General features: G+C 41.6%; 2 protein-coding genes across 3 annotated transcripts in view; one reads left to right on the forward strand and one right to left on the reverse strand.

Annotated features, from left to right (window-relative positions):
- Positions 1-17,490, reverse strand: part of ZBTB10 (zinc finger and BTB domain containing 10) — a 38,797-nt gene extending 21,307 nt beyond the window's left edge. Inside the window, exons 1-2 of one of the 2 annotated variants that reach the window (XM_019032800.4) lie at positions 17,207-17,490; positions 2,581-3,469 (exon numbers count right to left, since the gene is read on the reverse strand). In XM_019032800.4, coding sequence (XP_018888345.3) covers positions 2,581-3,469; positions 17,207-17,302 — 985 coding nt within the window. In that variant the 5' untranslated portion in view covers positions 17,303-17,490. Of the gene's footprint in view, positions 1-2,580; positions 3,470-15,302; positions 16,276-17,206 lie in introns of those variants that run through there. The other variant, XM_004047194.5, reaches the window with a different exon arrangement.
- Positions 16,273-18,555, forward strand: LOC134759077 (basic proline-rich protein-like). The gene is made up of 2 exons (XM_063709201.1): positions 16,273-16,893; positions 17,361-18,555. The coding sequence occupies exon 1, from the start codon at positions 16,273-16,275 to the stop codon at positions 16,579-16,581; it is 309 nt and encodes a 102-aa protein (XP_063565271.1). The 3' UTR covers positions 16,582-16,893; positions 17,361-18,555.
- The last annotated feature ends 1,021 nt before the right edge of the window (positions 18,556-19,576 follow it).

Below are 19,576 nucleotides of genomic sequence, written 5' to 3' on the forward strand. Positions count from 1 at the left end.
AGAGAGACCCTTTACGGCATGTAATGCTCCCAAGTGATCCCAACGTGCATACCCATGATTAAGAACCACTGCTATATACGAAGGGTTGGCAAGTTTTACTGGAACACACCTACCTTCATTTGTTTACATAGTACAAATGACTGCTTTCATGTCACAAGTGGCAGAGTTGATGAGCTGACTTTTATGACCAACAAAGGTGAAAGTCTTTTTTTTTTTTTTACTGTTTTAGCCCTTTACAGTAAAAATTTGCCAGTCCTTGGTTCTATATCATATTATATACCCTAACCATAATGCTCTTTTGAGACCCATTTATTTTTTCCACCAAATAACATTGGTGGCACGGATAGAACCAAATTTGTGAGTTAAGCAAGGTTCGGATACCAAACTGGTATCAATGAAATGAAAATAATCCTTTCTAAGAGACGGCTGGGCACGGTGGCTCACGCATGTAATCCCAACATGTTGGGAGGCCAAGGTGGGTGGACTTGAGGTCAGGAGTTCGAGACCAGCTTGGCCAACATGGTGAGACCCCTGTCTCTAGTAATAATAAAAAAAATTAGCCAGGTGTGGTGGCATGTGCCTGTAATCCCAGCTACTTGGGAGGCTGAGGTAGGAGAATCGCTTGAACCCAGGAGGCAGTGGTTGCAGTGAACCAAGACTGTGCCACTGCACTCCAGCCCGGGCAACAGAGTGAGACTCCGTTTAAAAACAAACAAACAAACAAAACAGATGTAAGAGATAAAGCATATTAGACCACCAATTAATTTATGATAGAACTAGTCCATTGACACAACCATGGCTAGGAGATACTTGATAAAAATTGCTAGTAATGTTATCTTTGAAAGTATGCATTGTGGTTCATTATTAATGCTTTTCTTTAAATCACTCCAATTATATGTGGCATTAATTTTTTAAATGAGGTTACTGCTAATTAGTTACCATCAAACAACCGCTACACCCAAAAGATGTTATTTATTCCTTTAAGGAAAAGTGTGTGTATTTAAAAACACTACAGGGTTCCCACCATACTGTTAAATAGAAATAATCCATACAGCACAAAAACAACGTAGCTCTAATGAGAAATCTGTCAAGGTCTTCTACATTAAGACAAAACAAAGTGCTAGCTAAGGAGTCTATCTACCCTTAATACTTCATTTAACTAAACTGTCTCAGGGATTTTATTGTTAAAACTTGATATAAAGTACAAGGAAAAAGATATATAGTATTCATTATATATACACACTTGCTGATTTTCACACAGTAAAAATTTCACACACACACACATACATACACAAAATTCCTATCACTGAAAGCTAACCCAAATCTAAAAAGCCAGAGGAACATTTCACAGGATTACTATGGCATTTTGCCCTCTGGCAACTAAAAACAGTGATTCCTTTAACAGAAAATACTCCATCCTCAGATGACCACCATCGTATAAATCAGACACTGAACAGTCATGGTGCTTTGAAGTGAAAAAAACAAGCATTAAATAATGTATGACAGTGGTGGACAAGCCTCAGGCATGCATAGGAAACCTCAAACCCACTTAGCTTCTTCAAATAAAGATATGCACAGCCAGATTAAACTAAAGACTTAACAATGGTCTTCTCCTTTTAAAAAAATTCCCACCGTAAATGTGATTCTCTAAGATTCCTACAGAACTTTTGGAGAGAAATATATTGAAGAGAAAGGCCTCAGAGGCTTTGCAATGAATGCAAAGGTGAATGAAAATCAGGTGACAGTGGACAAACAAAACAGCTTCTATGGTGAGAACAGAACAGTACCTGCTCTAGGCCAGGTGTGGTGGCTCATGTCTGTAATCCCAGCACTTTGGGAGGCCGAGGCAAGCAGATCACCTGAGGTCAGGGGTTCCATACCAGCCTGGACAACATGGTGAAACCCCATCTCTACTAAAAATACAAAATTAGCTGGGTGTGGTGGCACGCACCTGCAGTCCCAGCTACTCAGGAGGCTGAGGCAGGAGAATCGTTTGAACCTGGGAGGCGGAGTTTGCAGTGAGACTCCAGCCTGGGCTATAGAGTGAGACTCCGACTCAAAAAAATAAATAAACAAAAAATAACAGAAGAACAGTAGCCCTAAACAAACTAGAATACCATAATCTCATAATTGGCAAAATTCTTTGAAACACTTAAATATGTTTTAACAGCCAAAAATAAAATAAAAAAGGTTAAGGGGGTCTCTGAAACGACAAAGTGATTATATATTACAACTAAAGATTCTATCTTTCCCAGCACTGGGTATAAAATAGTGAGCACAGAGGCTAAAAATGAGGAAAGTCAAAGACCCGTACATGCAGCAGAGTCCACGTTCCTTGACAATATATGCAATAACTGGCTATTAATACATCTTTTGATAAACCCCCATATATATGTGTTGAAAAAAGACAAAGAAAATATACCAAATATGTTATGCATTTGAATGATGTCCCCCCTTCTTTCGTAAACAACTTTAGTATTACTTTATAACTAAAACAATTCAATTAAAAATATACTTCAAGATTATATCCAACTAGAATTAAGATGAACAAGGAAGTATCCTTGTATATATAATATTTACCTGGTTCTTCCTTGATGAGTAGTGTATTTTCTTCTGGATAGGCAACAGGTGGCTGCATTACTGAGCAATCTTCTAAATTCGTTTCATTATTAGGTGGAATATTATAAATAAATCTTTTTGTAGTTTGGTTTTTCCTCCTTGTTTTGCCAGTCTCTTGAATTCCCTGGGAGCCCATATTATTCCAAATAAACACTTTTGTTTGACCTTCAGATTCATTTTCAGCCATTTCAGGAGATCCGTCCTGGACCCAACTACTGTCATTCATTTGGTAGTTTTCTATTTGGCCCTCGTCGACATTACAACCATCATTTTCAATCTTTACATTACTTGCCAAATTGGTAAGATTCCGTGTTGCCCAAAAACTGGCAATTTTTTGATCCCGTGATGAAGACAGACCATCTCTATTAACTGGTTTTCTATTATTATAGTCCACAACTACAGACTCCGGAGCTTCTGATTTAATGCTTATATTTAAGGCATCTTTAATGAAATTTCGGCAAGTTTGAACAACTTCACTCATTTGAAGATAGCTGGCCACGGTCATAACTTCAATGGCATTTTGGCTTGTGAGCACCAGGTTACCAGAATACAAGAAGTCCAAGATGACTGAAAAACCTTGAACTGCAGCAATATCTAAGTGGGTAGTATTGTTTTGGTTAGGGCTTTCTTTGTTTGAAAAGCAATATAAAGTCTTAAAGAAACGGCTGCCTGCAACCAGGATGTTCTTATGAGCTTTGAAGATTTTTCCGCTTACCACAATGCTGACATCACAAAGAATACCTTTCTTTCTCTGTTCATTTAGTTGTCGCAGAAGTTGATAGCAATAAGAGTTCTCATTTGGCCTACTATTAAAGTCACAGTACCCCTCCTCTGATGGTATTTCTGACTCCTGTAATTGGATAAAAAACATTAATATTAAACTTTATTGACTTTTTAAAAAACTCCCAAACCAAGGAAAACAATTATCAAGTTTTTAAAAAGCGATAATCAAATATATTAATTTGTGAGTAATCAAGAAATGGAGTGAACAGTGGTGGTGCAACCCACTGCTATTATTAAAAAAGAAAAAAATCAAACACATCTGACTGAAGATCAGCAGGATTTCATTTTAAAAATAACATTCATCATGTTATATGTTTCAAATATAAGCTAAGAACATGAATTGAGAATTTAAAATTAAAATTAAAAAGCAATTATTTTCTTAAGAAAAGAAACTTTCTCTTATAGGAATTAAATGTTCGCTTTATCTCTATAGAAAAGCAACAGTCTCCCCTGATTGAACTTAAAATATCCAACTTATATTTTATGCTAGGCATATCACCCTATCTACCAATAATAAAAAGGTAAATTTTAAGTCTTGGTAAACATTAAAATCAAACAGTTTAGGTCAATGAAGTTAATTAAATCTAACTAGAGATAAAGGTAAGACCCTAAGGGGAAAATCTGCTTCAACTATAGGAATATCTAGTTATATAATTTCCTATCAACTTTCAAAACGCTTTATCTCTTTAGGGTCATAAGTACTATAAACTGTAAGGTAAATTAAAATTCCTGAATTCAAAATTCTAAATGTTTACAAATTTTGCTTCTATCATACAGGTATTCATTATAGTTCTACTTGGCATCACAATTAAAATTATGTGATATAATCGTAAAAATAAAAGTATAATCTAGAATTCAGAATGCTGTCTGTATCAGCCATTAACTGCATGTCCTTGGAAAGTCACTATCCCTGAGCCTTTTCCTTAAACTATAAGTCAGTATTACAAATGTTAGTTAAAACTTTATGACTTTCCTCATACAGTGACTAGGTGGGTAAGCTCCCTCAAGGCAGAGCTGAATATCCCTCCAGCACTTTGATTAGTGCCTGCCACACTTTGCTAAACAAATGAAGTAATCATCTCTTTCCCAAGAGAAAAATTGCTTAGACCATTTCTAGTAGAAAAGATAACTGAAAATACTGACCTTATTCAAGTGTCAATTCTTTGGCACAAAATATTAAGTTAAACATAGACCATTTCTATAAAATAATAAAATATATACACATATATATGGATCTATGATTTTACGAGCATGGAGAAAAACATGGAGAAATAAATACTAGAGTGTAAACAGGCTCAAAGTACTGACATGCTTAGAAGAGAGGAAGTGGTGTAGAGATGACGAGACTGCAAAAGTAGTCTCACAAACAATATCCTAAATGGTGGATCCCTAAACAATCACGAAACATGACTTAATGCAATCATGTGCATGGCTAAATCATAAAAATTTTAGCTTTACTTGGGTGCATGTCACAGGAGGCCACACACACTGTCATCTCAATTCTCTGAAACTAACCCAGTCCATCTAAAAATTATAGTGCTGCTCCCAGGTATGAGAAGTCAACTGAAAGAACCAAAATATTAATATTCCAGGACATGGCCAGGCGTGGTGGCTCACGCCTGTAATCCCAGCACTTTGAGAGGCTGAGGTGGGTAGATCATTTGAGGTCAGGAGTTCAAGACCAGCCTGGCCAACGTGGTGAAACCCCGTCTCTACTAAAAATACAAACACTAGCTGGGCAGTAGTGGGGCACGCCTGTAATGTCAGCTACTTGGGAGGCTGAGGCAGAGGTTGTGGTAAGCCAAGATCATGCCACTGCACTCCAGTCTGGGCAACAGACTGAGAACCTGTCTCAAAAAAAAAAAAAAAAAAAAAAGATTCCAGGACACACTTCAACTGTTTCACTGTGAAAATGGAAGAGTATGAAAAACTCTACAAATCTGGAGTATATGATCACTACAGAATGAAGCACACAAAGTAGAGAAATTTTGTTTCGCTGTGAAAATGGAATAGTATGAAAAACTCTACGAATCTGGAGTATATGATCACTACAGAATGAAGCACACAAAGTAGAGAAATTTCCTCATTTTTGACTGCTCCTTGGCAACCTTCCCGTACCCTTCTTGTGCCAAGTGCGTAAAGCCCTTATACCAAAAAACTCCCACCCATGCCCCCCCACCATATAATAATGTTCCATGCTCTAAATTAGCTATTTTCTCCTCCTACCAAAAGATCCAATTCTGCAAAAACTGTTAAGTCACAGATAGAGGAATCAAAACAAGTCCATTCATGAGTAATACCCTTATTTTTATTTTTGGGGAACTGGAGAAAGGAAGTAAGGTAATAATGAGACTTATTTAACCTAAGCTCTTGTATTAAACCAGTATGTTCTATTGGATTACTGCAAATATTTGGTTAAAAGAAAAAAAAACAGTATGTTGTGAAATTTTGTATCATGTAGCAAAGAGGAATGAACAATTTAGGACTTGTGTGAAAATGTAAAGAATGATACTAAAAACACCTGTAACAATTACTTGGACAGTGTAACTTTCTACAAAAGCATCATTCTGTTTACTTGGTTTCCCTTTTGAGACTGAGTAAATTTTATTAATTTGCCTATGCTCTCTATAGAAATTACAAATAAGGGGGAAGAATCTTGCTTTGATACAGGCCCAACACTAAAAGCTTTGTTACACAAGCTGTACCTGAACCCAAGCTCATTTGGTTCAGTGTTCAATCTACTATATATTATAGTAAAAGTATGAATATTGTATGAATATTTGGAAGAAGCAAAAGTTTTCAACACTAAATATCTGGCAGCACGTATCTATGAACTGTTTGTGGAAGCAGTGAATTAGCATGTACAAGTCAAGAACTGCCTAAAGTCCGTATATCAAGCAGTTGAAAACACTTCAGGAGATGGCTATGCCTACTGTAGCAGTCATAACACGCTATGGTCACTGCACCCTGAATTTTCTGGGCCAGTGCCAATTGTTAAGATTCTCTGCCTTTATCATACCAAATGTCCTAATTTTTATAACTAAGACAAAAGCCTATCCACCAAAATATCTGCCCATTCTACTTTGGCACAAACTGTACAAATTAAACACTATTCAACCACTATTTTTTTTTCTCATTACTATGGTACAAGAACAAGAACATTAATGTCCCTTGCTTTTATAACCAACAACAGCAATTTCTTGTTCACCACTGATTAAAGCACTATTCCATATGTTTGCAGCAGCTACTAAATATGCCCTTCAAAAAAAAAAAAAGAAACCACATAAATAAATATGACCTTCAAAAAAAATGAATCATTTCCAAGAGTATGTGTACTCTCTAAGGAGATCATTATTAGAGGATTTGGGTAAAAGAGCTAAATAAGCACAAAGCGCTAAAATAAACTGCCAATATTATTTGCTAAACTCAATAAATTAATAAATTCTTAGTGCCAGAGACAAAATCTTAAAGTAGGTCCCTAATAACTCCAGGTATCTTTGCCTCTTTGGTTCCTTCTTTAACGTTCTATGTCCACTTTTAGTATACTGATAACATCAGATATCACTGATAAGTTAAAAAAAATTACTATTTCCACAACTGGTCTTTTCAAATGTAGTGACCTTTTCTAACCTCTCTCCCAAAAAGAAAAACACGATTAGCTCAGACATTAGTCTAAACTGGCTAAACAAGGAGATTTTAAAGAAAGAGACATTCAGAGCTAAATATGAAATCTTGAATTTTTTTATTTGTAAAGATGCCATTTAGTAAAACTTTAGTCTGGATGAGACCTCAATATCAAGTCTTCCAAAATTTAGAAAACATAGGTAAGTGTCCAGTTAAAATCCTTATAACCTATTATCTAGATGTTCAATATTTCCAGAACATAGGCTACAAAACAGGAAATATTTTACTCAAAGGAAAATGCTTGAAAAGTCCTAACTTTACATATTTATTTAATAAGCATTAAATGAATACCTACTTTGGCCAGGGTCTACACTAGGAACCAAAATGATTCAGTTGCTAATTTGAAGTTACTGTTAGTGGGTAAGACTCTTAAGGTGTTATAAGAGCAGAAAGCAGGTGTATCTAATCCAGTTTTTTGTTTTGTTTTGTTTTTCGTTTTTAAAGTGTGGGGATGCTTTTTCGAAGAAACAAGACCTGAGCAGAGCTTTAAAGGATCCAAGAGTGGGATGGGTGGATGAGTACTTCAAGTAAATGCGACGGCATTTAAAAAAAAACAAAAAACAAAAAACAAAAACCCAGCATTTTAAAAAAAACATAAGACGGTCTATAACATCCTCAAAAGTTAAGATTTGTAAAAGAACTTCAATGTGATTTTCTAAAAAGCCCTATGGAATGCAAATATGCACTTGGGCACATTTCAGAGGTAAATGTCCATCCATTTTGACCAGATTAAAAAAGAGGGCCATGTAATCTCAGCACTTTGGAAGGCGACAGGATGGCTGGTAGCCAGGAGTTCAAGACCAGCCCAGTCAACATAGAGAAACCCTATCTCCTTAAAAAAAAAAAAAAGAGAGAGAGAGAGAGATTTGAACCCCCTTCCCCCTCCCAAATATTAGAACCATTGCTATAGGCACCTTACAGAGTTTTCAGAAGCAGTGATATAATCGAAATAGCAAAGAGGAGAGATGCCTATGGCAGCAAGGTGGAGATTTATTATCAGGGAATGAAGACTGCAGATACTGTGATCAGTTGGAAAGCTATTTTTCCTTTTTTTTTTTTTTTTGAGACAGTGTCACTCTGTCACCCAGGCTGGAGTGCAGTGGTTAGATCATGGCTTATTGTACCCTCAACCTCCTGGGTTCGAGGGATCCTCCTGTCTCAGCCTCCCAAGTAGCTGGGACTATAAGGTGTGTGCCACCACGCCCAGTTATTTTATTTTTTTAAATTTTTCTAGAGATAAGAGTCTCCCTGTGTTGCCCAGGCTGGTCTCAAACTCCTGGGCTCAAGCAATCCTCCTGCTTTGGCCTCCCAGAGTGCTAAGTTTACAGGTGTGAGCCATGTACCCTCTGGAAAGCTACTGTTAACAGGGCAACATACATGCCAGAAAAAAAGACCTTAATTAGGGAAGATAGGTGTCAATGAGGTGTGAAGCAGAGCCTAGAAAAATAGTCTAAAAATCATCAGAACTTGCACGATAAAACAGATGTAAGGGGTGGAGGGAGAGAATCATAGGGTCATCAGCATTCTAGCTTGGGGCCTAAACAACGCCACCAACTTGTAGAGAATACAAGACCATCACCCAGTCTCCTACACTTCCGCGGGGGTAGAGGAAGAGAGGCTAACTTCAGTTTCAAGTAATAGAAAGTCAAACAGCACACCTGTAGTCAATCCGTTAACGATAGGAAAATGTTATTCAGTTAAAGAAACAAGCAATTAGTATTTACTACCCTACTCAATTACAGCCCTTTTCCAATAACTGAATTAGCAGAAAAGACATTTCCAACACAAACATTTAAGTGTAAACTAAAAGCATTGAAAACATAAAAATCTTTATTACTCTGCAGCAACCCACTGGAATATACTGAAAGAACAAAAACAGTAATTTCTATTTCCAAATTTTAGAACAAATTCATTTTATAGAAGGAAGACAAACAAGGCCATAGCAAGTTTTGCCAAATACATGCTAGTGGCAATGACAAATTATAATAGTTGGTAGAGAAAAAGACAAGAAGGTCTCTTTTGCAGTTTTCTGATCACCTCTATGTCTCTGAGTGATGGCATCCTCTTTGGCAGCTTAAGTACTATCCCCAGAAATTCTAATCCTGTGAGTGTTAGGGAGCAGACAGACGATGGTTATTCAGGTTATTTTTTATTTTTTATTTTTGAGACGAAGTTTCGCTCTTGTTGCCCAAGCACAAAGGCGCGATCTCGGCTCACCACAACCTCTGCCTTCTGCGTTGAAGCGATTCTCCTGCCTCAGCCTCCCGAGTAGCTGGGATTACAGGCATGCGCCACCACGCCCAGCTCGTTTTTTTTTTTTTTTTTTTAAATTAGAGACGGGGTTTCTCCATGTTGGTCAGGTTGGTCTCGAACTCCCGACCTCAGATGATCCATCCCCCTCGGCCTCCCAAAGTGCTGGGATTACAGGCCTGAGCCACCGCGCCCGGCCTATTCAGGTTATTATAACATCCTGCCAACCAGTTCTCTCCTCAAACTCTAAACCCACATACACACTACGCAAATGCCTCTAGATTGCAACACATACACATTTGATAATGATTCTCCCCTGCTTAAAACTGCTATTGTTGCCCATTTGTTAAGACAATAAAATTTAATGTTTTCAGCATGACAAGAGATCCTCCATGACCTCGAGTCTATCTATTCAAACTTGATTTTTCATCCTGCACAGCAACCAAACTCTCCCTTCTCTAAGATACCATTCTTCACTTTCCTCAGGCTGTGTGTGTGTGTGTGTGTGTGTGTGTGTGTGTGCGCGCGCACACACGCGTTTTCTGAGGCACAGTCTTGCTTGTCGCCCCAGGTGGAGTGCAGTGGGGTGCCTGCTAGGTTCAAGTGATTCTCCCACCTCAGCCTCCCAAGTAGCTGGGATTACAGGTACCTGCCACCACGCCTGGCTTATTTTTGTATTTTCAGTAGAGACGGGGTTTCACCATGTTGGCCAGGCTGGTCTCGAAGTCCTGACCTCAAGTGATCCACCCACCTCGGCCTCCCAAAGTGCTGGGATTACAGGCGTGAAGCACTCACTGCGCCTGGCTCCTCCTTAGGCTGTTTCTAATTGCACTGCCTAAATGCCCTCCCCATCCTGGTCAACACCTATTAATTAAATGCAATTAAAATTCAAGAATCAGTTGTACAAGCTTCTTCCAACCTTTGCAGGTAGAACTGATCACTCCCTTAAGAATCTTCAGGCCGGTGCGTGGCTCACGCCTGTAATCCCAGCACTCTGGGAGGCCGAGGTGGGCAGATCACGAGATCAGGAGATAGAGACTATCCTGGCCAACATACTGAAACCCCGTCTCTACTAGAAATACAAAAATTAGCCTAGCATGGTGGCATGTGCCTGTAGTCCCAGCTAATCAGGAGGCTGAGGCAGAAGAATCACTTGAACCCAGGAGGCGGAGGTTGCAGTGAGCCCAGATCACACCACTGCACTCCAGCCTGGGTGACAAGAGTGAGACCCCCATCTCAAAAAAAAAAAAAATTCTTCAGTGTACCCTGATTATATACTACTACCATGGTATCTGCGTCTTTTTTCGGTCATGTCTGTCTCTCCTTACTAAACTACAAGTTCCTTGAGGGCAGAGAGAATGAATGTTAATAAAACATAGATTTTTATCTCCAGTGCTTTGCATCAACCTAATACAGCTAAATTTAAGATGGAGAAGGAAGCTAATCCTAGGTACACAATAAGGTATACAGTCAGACACTGCTAACAAGTTTGAAAAGCACAAGGGCTATGAACTAGCTGTTACTGAATAAAACACAAAGCATAAATTATAAATAATGTAAAATATATAAATAAGAAACAATGGAATTTAATGGGCTACAGGCTCAACTCTAATCGATTTTTCCTCAGTGAAAGGTCTTTCAGACTTTCTTCCTAAAGTGTTAAAAACCAACCAACTAACCAACCAACCAATCTTCCGCCCTTATTTCTGCCATAAACAAATTAGGCTGATAGATCTGCCTTACATTCTTTTGTTTGCTCAGCTACTGACATCAATATATTCCAACTGGAAATTTCAATCAGATCACTGGTCTGAATTCATTACTTAGTTTCTGTAAAGGTTAACTAAATTTACAACAATAATACATTTGGGTGCATGTTTCTCCCAGGAAGAGTTGACAGGATAGGATGTGTGATTTAGGCTATGAAAATTTCACAATTAGGTAGAAAGTGGTCTAAACCAAGAATAAGTGGTAATCACTGTTATTAAGGAATTTTAAAGTCTTCTGGGCCAAATGGTCAGATACTGAATGAGCTAATCATTAAACCTGACTCTGACGATGTAGTCAATTGTTACTCAAAATTAAACTATTAATTGTCCCTCGTATCCTTATAAATACAGGGACACCTCGGAAATAGAAGGCTCAAAACACAGACTCAGAAAGCACGTTTTAAAAGACTTTCCCATGAACAGTCCACAATAACCAAGGTCCAATTAACAGAAGGATTAACTTTTTGGTCACTACCAAGGGATTAACAAAAAGATACTTTTCTTACTTAGAGGAAAGTAACCTTTCATGACATACAGTTATGCATCACTTAACGAGAGGGATATGATCTGAGAGATGCATCGATTTTGTCACTGTGCCTTAGCGTACACAAACCTAGATGGTATAACCTACTACACACCTAGGCTATATGGTTGGGCCTATTGCTCCCAGACTACAAATCTGTACACTATGTTACTGTAAGGAATACTTTAGGGAACTGTAACACAATAGTATTTGTGTATCTAATCTATCTAAACATGAAAAAGGTACAGTAAAAATATGGCACACCTTACAGGGCACTCACCATGAACAGAGCTGGCATACCTGGAAGCTGCTCTGGGTGAGTCAGTGAGTGGTGACTGAATGAAAGGCCTAGGACATTACCATACACTGCTGCAGATTTTATGAGCACCGTACACTTAGGCTACACTAAGTACAGACAGCGTCTCACCATGTTGGTCAGGCTGGTCTCGAACTCCTGACCTCAAGTGATTCACCCACCTCGGCCTCCCAAAGTGCTGGGATTACAAAACAAAGTACGCTACAACTTTACGCTATCACCAGGCGATAGTAATTTTTCAGCTCCGCTATAATCTTATGGGACCATTATCATAAATGCAGTCCATCCTTGAGAACATCATGCAGTACATGACTGTGTTAAGATGTGGCCAAATTCCTCTCAGAAACGGGACTCTTTGAGAAATAATTGGGAAAATAGGAGTTTAGTACTCCTAGACTCAAACTGATTTCTTGCCTAAAGAATTCTAAAACTCTCATTTCCATGTTTTTAAGACAAGATATTAAGAGTGTCTTTGTGAAGCTGAGAAAAACTGCATGTATGAGAAATAGGCTCAGAATGTTCAAAGAACCTAATGGCCACAAAGTCTCTGAAGGTATAAAAAGGAGAACTGATTGGTGATCAAAATGAGTAATAACGGCCAGGCTCAGTGGCTCACACCTGTAATCCCAGCATTTTGGGGAGGTCAAGGTGGGAGAAATGCTTGAGCCCAAAAGGTTGAGACCAGCCTGGGCAACATAGCGAGACTCCCGTTTCAACAAAAAACTTAAAAATTAGCCAGGAATGGTGGCGCGCACCTGTAGTTCTAGCTACTCGGGAGGATATGCCTGAGCCCAGGAGGCTGCAGTGAGCCTTTACTCATCACTGCACTCCAGCCTGGGCAATAGAGTCACTGTCTCAAAAAAACAAAACAAAAAGGTAATAATGATAATAAATAACGGCACTAAGTGGTTTTATCCTGGCACATATACTTTGCATACATAACGAAACTAGAAGTTAACTAATTTGCCTGCCCAAAAAGTAGAGATTTAAGAGCAAAGTCCTCTGACCTTAAGCCCAAGTAGGCGCTTACATTACGTGTTGTGTTATACTGCCTCCTACAGGTAATTGGAGACTGAAGAACAACGAAAAAAAAATGATTGCACTCTGCCCAAAAGAGTAAAACAGATCAGGAACCTGTTACTCATGTTAAGACAAACAGATATTTATATAGGTGGTACCTGGGGGGTTGATAACAAGATATCCCCTCAAGATTAGTTATAATGAAAGTAAGAAATGATTAAGATCAATTCAAAGTGAAAACACCCAAAATCCAATCAAGGAGACCAATATATAACCTTAGGACACACAGGACTTACTAAAACTGTAGCCCTTAATATATGTATATTGTATAGAATGTCCCAAAGAAAGGAGATGGCCTGCAGATTGCATTGATGGGGGAATTTAAAGGAGTGATGAGGAAGAGAGTCGTAGTTCAGGTCAAGTTTAGAAAGGTTTTTCCTAGGAATTCCAAGACGCAGATATATACCCAGAGCAGAAGAATACACTCAAGCTGAGGCTACCTTAAGGTTATCCAATTAATGCCCCTTCTTCTGATTTCAGGTTCACTAAAGGAGCTAATTATAATTTGCATTCCCATTCAGATTTGCCTACAGGGAGAGACTATGCTGATAAAGAGGAATTGGTCCACAGCAGATTAAGAAAATTCATCCCATTTAAAATTTTCTAAGTAACCAACCTAGCCCTATTTGGAAAATTAAACTTTCATTTTCACAAGTCCCTTGCAACTCCATCATCTTACTACATAACTTCAGGAATGTTACTTAACCCTTTAAGGCTTTAGATTCCTCTTCTGTAAAATGGGAACAAAAAATAAATACTTTGCAGAATAAATGTGTTTGGCACCCGGAAGACAAGGAACTGTTAGTTCCATTTCACTCTATTGCCCAAGCTCACAAAGCTAGTTAATTGCAGAAAGCTGAGATCTGAACCCAGATTTACTCCAAATCCATTCTTTTTCCATTACGACATTCCTTACAGGCTCTAGTCTCAGTTGGGTCACCCCAGACTCTCAGGACAATTTACTTAACCTTTCTCGGCCTTGTATCTTTAAATGACCTTCCTTCTAGGGCTTAGGCAACTAAAATGTGTGCAAAACAACAACAAAAACCCTACTACATTGTCCACTGGGGCGGGGGCGGGGGATCATCCTGTGCTTTAAAGTTAAAGCCCTAACTTCTGAGAAACATGGGTGCTGTGTCTGTGGGGTTACTGGTGCGCCTAATTAACCGCAGGGTAAGTGTGCTGAACGGCAGAATCATTCCAATAAACAGACTACTAAGAGCTAACTTTATAAAATCAACGACCGGCTAACCAATACGAAAGAATGAATTCCATCCACCACCACAGGTTGCCTTAAAGTCAAAAAGGGAGGACTGATCAACATCTGTTTGGCTTGAACACAGATTATCAAAATAGTAAGGCTTACTATCTTTAGACTGGAAATGTTAAAACAAGGACTAAGAACTAAAGTACAGCTTACTTGTTTTGTAAGCACTTTCACGGTGTTTGGTAAATAAATTCCCTACCAATCCAAATCCACTACTTGATACAAATAACTACACATTAAACATTTCTAATGCTAAGCTTAAAGTACTTAATTGTAAACTGCATTTAAAAATCTTTCTGAAAAGGAACAGTACAAAAAGAAATCTCAGCACAAAAATCTGAGTAAAAGTAAACAAGTAAAAACTACAATAATTTACCAAAACCAGGCCGTAGTAAGAAAGTTCAACAGAGATTAATTTAGTAAAATTATTCACAAGAGCAAGGAGTTCCAAACAGCATTCTCTACATTTACATACTGCTCTCATACTTCACATTATTTTGATTTCATATAAAGAATTTTTTCGGCTGGACGTTTTCCTGAAAGGGGTAGCCTTAAAGGTAAACTGTTTAATCCATTCTTCAAAGAGTTGCCCGATTTGACTTCGACCAGCACACTAAACGTCTGAGAGCATAGACCAGCTTCTCTAAAATCACAGCTAATAAAATTTTTTACCGCAAAGTCAGCCTTTTAGGTTAGAACTTTCAACCTCACTTTCTTTTTGATTCAATCTGATAAGAAATCTGAGTCATAAAAAAGAAAATCCAGCGCTACGACAAGACAATTGTCATTCCATCCCCTTCCCCCCACAACACATACATAACTTTTACAAAACTTGTTCCCAGGCTTTCTAAACCCCCACGCCTAAGCTTCCCGCACCTCTCAACTGGAACGATGTCTTCACCCAGGAAAATGGTTTTGAGGTTTTTTTTGGGGGGTGGGTGGGGGTGAAGGGAGTGCTGATAAACCTTTCCCTAAAAGATCTCAAAAAAGTAGGAGCAGGATATACTGTACCTGGGCGTTGGCTTCGTGGAGTTTGTGCTCGGTAGAGACGTGGTGCCTCAGGAGGAGGGTTTTCTTGTAGTTGCGGGTCCCTCGCGAAAGCTCATCATGCCCCACTTGGGGAAGGTCCACGCTTCCCCCATCTGCAGGGGTCTTTTGGCACCAGCCGCAAGACATAAGACCAGTATCCTTGGAATAGCGCAGCCAGGGAAAGTCCTTGAGCCAGGAGGTCTGGAAGGAGCATTGGAGCTTCTGCATTAGAGACTTCGGCCGCGCGAGCGGGAAGTGCTGGACAGTCTCTCCTTCGCCAGCTCCCACACCGCTGCCCTCCACTTCGTCCCCGCCATCGCCGCCCGACCGCCTGCTGCTGCTGCAGCTGCCGCCTTCCGCCCCACTGCCGTCGCCCAGGCTCGCCCCCTCCTCCTCGTCCTCGGTGCTGTCGCTCAGGGACGCGCCGTCCTGCATCAACTCCTTCCCCTCCAGCGCGTCCAGCTCAAGATCCACAGTCGCCGGCCCTCGCCCATTGAAATGCCTCAAGGGCCACGCCGAGGTCTCGGGGCGGCCGCGGCTACTGCCATTGTTGCCGAGACCCCCGCCGCCGCCGCCTCGGAAGGCCAGAGTCCGACGGTTCCTTTCCGCTAGCAGGGGGCCCCCCGCGCCACCGCCAAGCGAGGTGGGGCCGCCCGCGTCTTGGGGGAGCAGTAACTCCTTGGCTTCCTCGGCGGCGCCGGCGGCCGGCCCGGCGGAGGCCTCCAGGTCTTGGGGCTCCAGGCCCTCCAATTCCACTTCCTCGTCGGCCCCCCGCCCATTAGGCGGCTGAAGCGCGGGCGGCGCTGGCGGCGGGGGCTGTCTCGGCTGGGGCTGCGGAGGCCAAGCTGAGGCCTCCCCGCCAGCGTTATTGTTCGTGGAGCCGCCGCCGCTAGCGGTGACCAACCCGCCTCCTCGGAACGCCAGCGTCCTGCGGTTCATTTCACTGAACGACATGGCGCGCGCCGCCGCCGCCGCCGCCCGGTGCCCCGGCTCGCGCACGGCCTCGGGCCGCGTCCCGCGCGCTCCCCGCGGCTCCCCCTCTGTCTCGCCCCCGCCCCCGCCCCCGGCGTTCCGGTCTCGCGGGGCTCGGCCTCGCCCTCTCGCCCGGCAGCCCGGCTCGCGCTCGCTCCCGGGTCTGCTGCACGCGTCCGCTGCCGCTGCCGGGCCGACGCCTCCGGCCGCTCTCTCGTCCTCCACCCCCGCCCCGCCGCGCTCCGGGCAGCGTCCCGCGCGGAGAAGGGGGCGGGCGGCGGAGAGGTGAGGAGCGAGCCGGGAGCGAGCAAGGCCTTCGAAGTTGAGCAGCGGAGTGCGGGCAGACCCTCCGCTGCCCCCTCTTTAAAGCCGCGCGCACACACCGACCCTCCACACAGATATCCTTCCTCCGCACGCCGAGGAGTCCCGACGCCGCCGCCGCCGGCTTCGCAGGCGCTGAGGGTGAGAGGCACGCTAAACTGCTCGGCTCCGCCACATAACGAAGCGACAATAAAGCCGGCGGAGCGTTTCCGTCCGACCAGGCCCTGGCGGAGGTCGAATGGCAAATGAACAACGGACCGTGCGCCCACAATGCACCGGGGTAGCAGTAACCGCTGGAGGGGGAAAGGGTGGGGGCCGGGCTGGGGGAGGGGGGCTGGGCTTGGGGCTGGGCTGGGGTGGGGTGGGGGCGCCAGGGGACCGGGAAAGGGGCTGGGCTGCGCCTCCGGCCTGGGGGCGGGGGTGCGGCCGCGGGGAAGGAAGTCGGCCGAGGGGCGGGGGACAAAAGGCCAGGCGGCGGGCTGGGGGTCTCAGGGAGGGGGCGGGCGTGTGCGGCCGGGGCCGGGCTACGCGGAGGACAAACAGCTGGCGAGTGTCAGGGTCTGGCCGCCTCCCCGCTGCCCACACGCACCTACCCGCGCCTGGGACGCGCATTTTCCTTCTTTCGCCACGAGTTCACCTGGGACTTTGCAAATAACTGTGCGGTGGAAGCTGCGCTCCAGCCTTGTCATTTGCTGAGGGTGGGTGGCGGTGCCCAAGGAAGTGAACTTATTTTGTTCCTTCACAAAGACTGGACCAGGCGGTGCCTTTCACGCGAAGAGGTTACGACCACGGACACAACCTCGTTTGATGCATTGTGCGAGGCAGCACCTCGGGCCCCAGGCAGTTATCATTTCACAGAAAATGCACCGCCCCGAGTGTCTTATTGCTGTGATGAAATGGAAATTTAAATAAAAGGTCGAACACGTGCGTTCACTGGGAAGTATTGACATGGGTGTTACATCACCAGCAGCCAATCAGATAACTCCAGTCGTGTTTATACTTCTACAACCACCTTGTGAGTATTACAGTATGTCATAACGTTATAAATATTAGGCAGGGTTTTCCCCAGGAGCGGGGAGGAGTCTGCTTCTACGGACGTTGTGAGCGGCTCCGAAGATTGTGTGTTTAAAGTCAACAATTCATTTTTAAGACTTTTTTCGAACTGTTTACATTACATGGACTTTAGATTGATTCTGACAGAATGAACTGGAAATGAAATCCCACAGTTATGATCGTGGCAGAGTTTTTTTTTTCCAATTTAGGGCCCTTATACTCCTTTTAAAAAATTTTTAATATGCTAAATTTAGCAGATACTGAAGTGTTAAGACTCATCTGACAACGTGAGAATTTAAGCTTATTTCAGGTTAAGAAAAAAAAGATGTTTTCAGGTTATGGAGGGGCTTTTTACTCTTAAGCGACATATGTATTAGAAGTTGAATCACGAACTGATAAAATGCTCAAGATAATTGTTGACTAAAAAAAATACGGCAGGACAAATTTTTTACATTAATACATATGTGCAGAAAATGAGAAATATACATGAACTCTTTACAGTTATAGATTATCTAATGGGAAAGGTTATGTTAAAGGCTTGAACCTCCTAAATAATATATTAATGTAAATAAAGTTAGATGTTTTATGAAGAACAGGTGTTAACAATTTTTAGACCTTCTAGTTTTATGATTCTTATTCTCTTCAAAAGTTCTTTTTCTATTTCAAAACTAAGAGCAATATGTAAATCTTTGTATAATATGGAATATGGTATGTATTTCAAGGTTACTTTTAAAAAGTAAGCTTTGGCTGGTCCCAAGGTAGTGAATTGCCTCAATTGGTTATTCACAGTTGGTTGTCCGTTGTACCACTCTTTCCCCACTTCCACTTGACTAGTCTTTTAAAAATAAATAAATATTTAAATAAACAAGTCTTCTCAAACATTATAAAAGACCGTTTTTCTTAATATTTTTTAAATGGACTAACATGAATCCACATCCAGACTCATATTAATTGTATACATTTATTCAAAGCAACATTCACTTCATTCATTGTAATTTTTAGTACCTGTGTTGATGAGCAGTGTTGTATATCAAACAAAAAACATTGGTTTTATCTTGTAGATTACATGTAATTTTAATGTAAAGAATGACAGTACTACCCTGCCACAAAAGGATTTTGGCTTTGAGTTATTTTTCCGGTAATAAACATATTGTCACCTGGCCACCAGTGACCAAGAGCTTGAAATTCTGATATAGTTCTTCAGGTGGGTACAGTTGTAGGGTGTTTTTGTTTGTTTGTTTGTTTGTTTTGTCCTGCTTTGTTTTAGTTGCTGGGAAGTTTAAGACAGTGGAGTCTGATCTTGACCTAATTCGTACCCTTAAGAAATAAGAGAACTCTGCCTAGGGAGGCTGTGTATAATATGTGCCACATGTGGAAGAATGCCATAATAATACTTGTGCTCTGTTTTTAATGCGTGTTTTTTTTCCATTCTAGGCATTTTGAAAATAAATACATTTATTATATTTTAATCACCACAGCCTCCACCCCCATAAAAAGAGGGAAGAGTTACTGAAGTTAATTACTTATCTAGGATCAAGGTGATGGGAAATGAAAATGGACTTAAAAATTTTTATTTTGCTGGGCACGGTGGCTCACGCCTGTAATCCCAGCACTTTGGGGGCCGAGACGGGCGGATCATGAGGTCTGGAGTTCAAGACCAGCCTGACCAACATGGTGAAACCCCGTCTCTACTAAAAATTCAAAAAATTAGCCAGGTGTGGTGGCGCTCGCCTATAATCCCAGCTACTCAGGAGGCTGAGGTAGAAGAATCACTTGAACCAGAGAGGCGGAGGGTGAGCCGAGATCATGCCATTGCACTCCAGCCTGGGCGACAGAGCGAGATTCCATCTGAAAAAAAAAAAATTTTTTTATTTCAACTCTAAAGCTTGTTTTCATTTAAAAACTGTTAA

The sequence above is a fragment of the Gorilla gorilla genome, chromosome 7, assembly GCF_029281585.2.
Source record: "Gorilla gorilla gorilla isolate KB3781 chromosome 7, NHGRI_mGorGor1-v2.1_pri, whole genome shotgun sequence".
Lineage (NCBI taxonomy): Eukaryota > Metazoa > Chordata > Mammalia > Primates > Hominidae > Gorilla > Gorilla gorilla.

Bases quoted from the DNA above. Each gene is read 5' to 3' on its own strand.
- LOC134759077 (XM_063709201.1), top strand. From the start codon at position 16,273: ATGGCGCGCGCCGCCGCCGCCGCCGCCCGGTGCCCCGGCTCGCGCACG.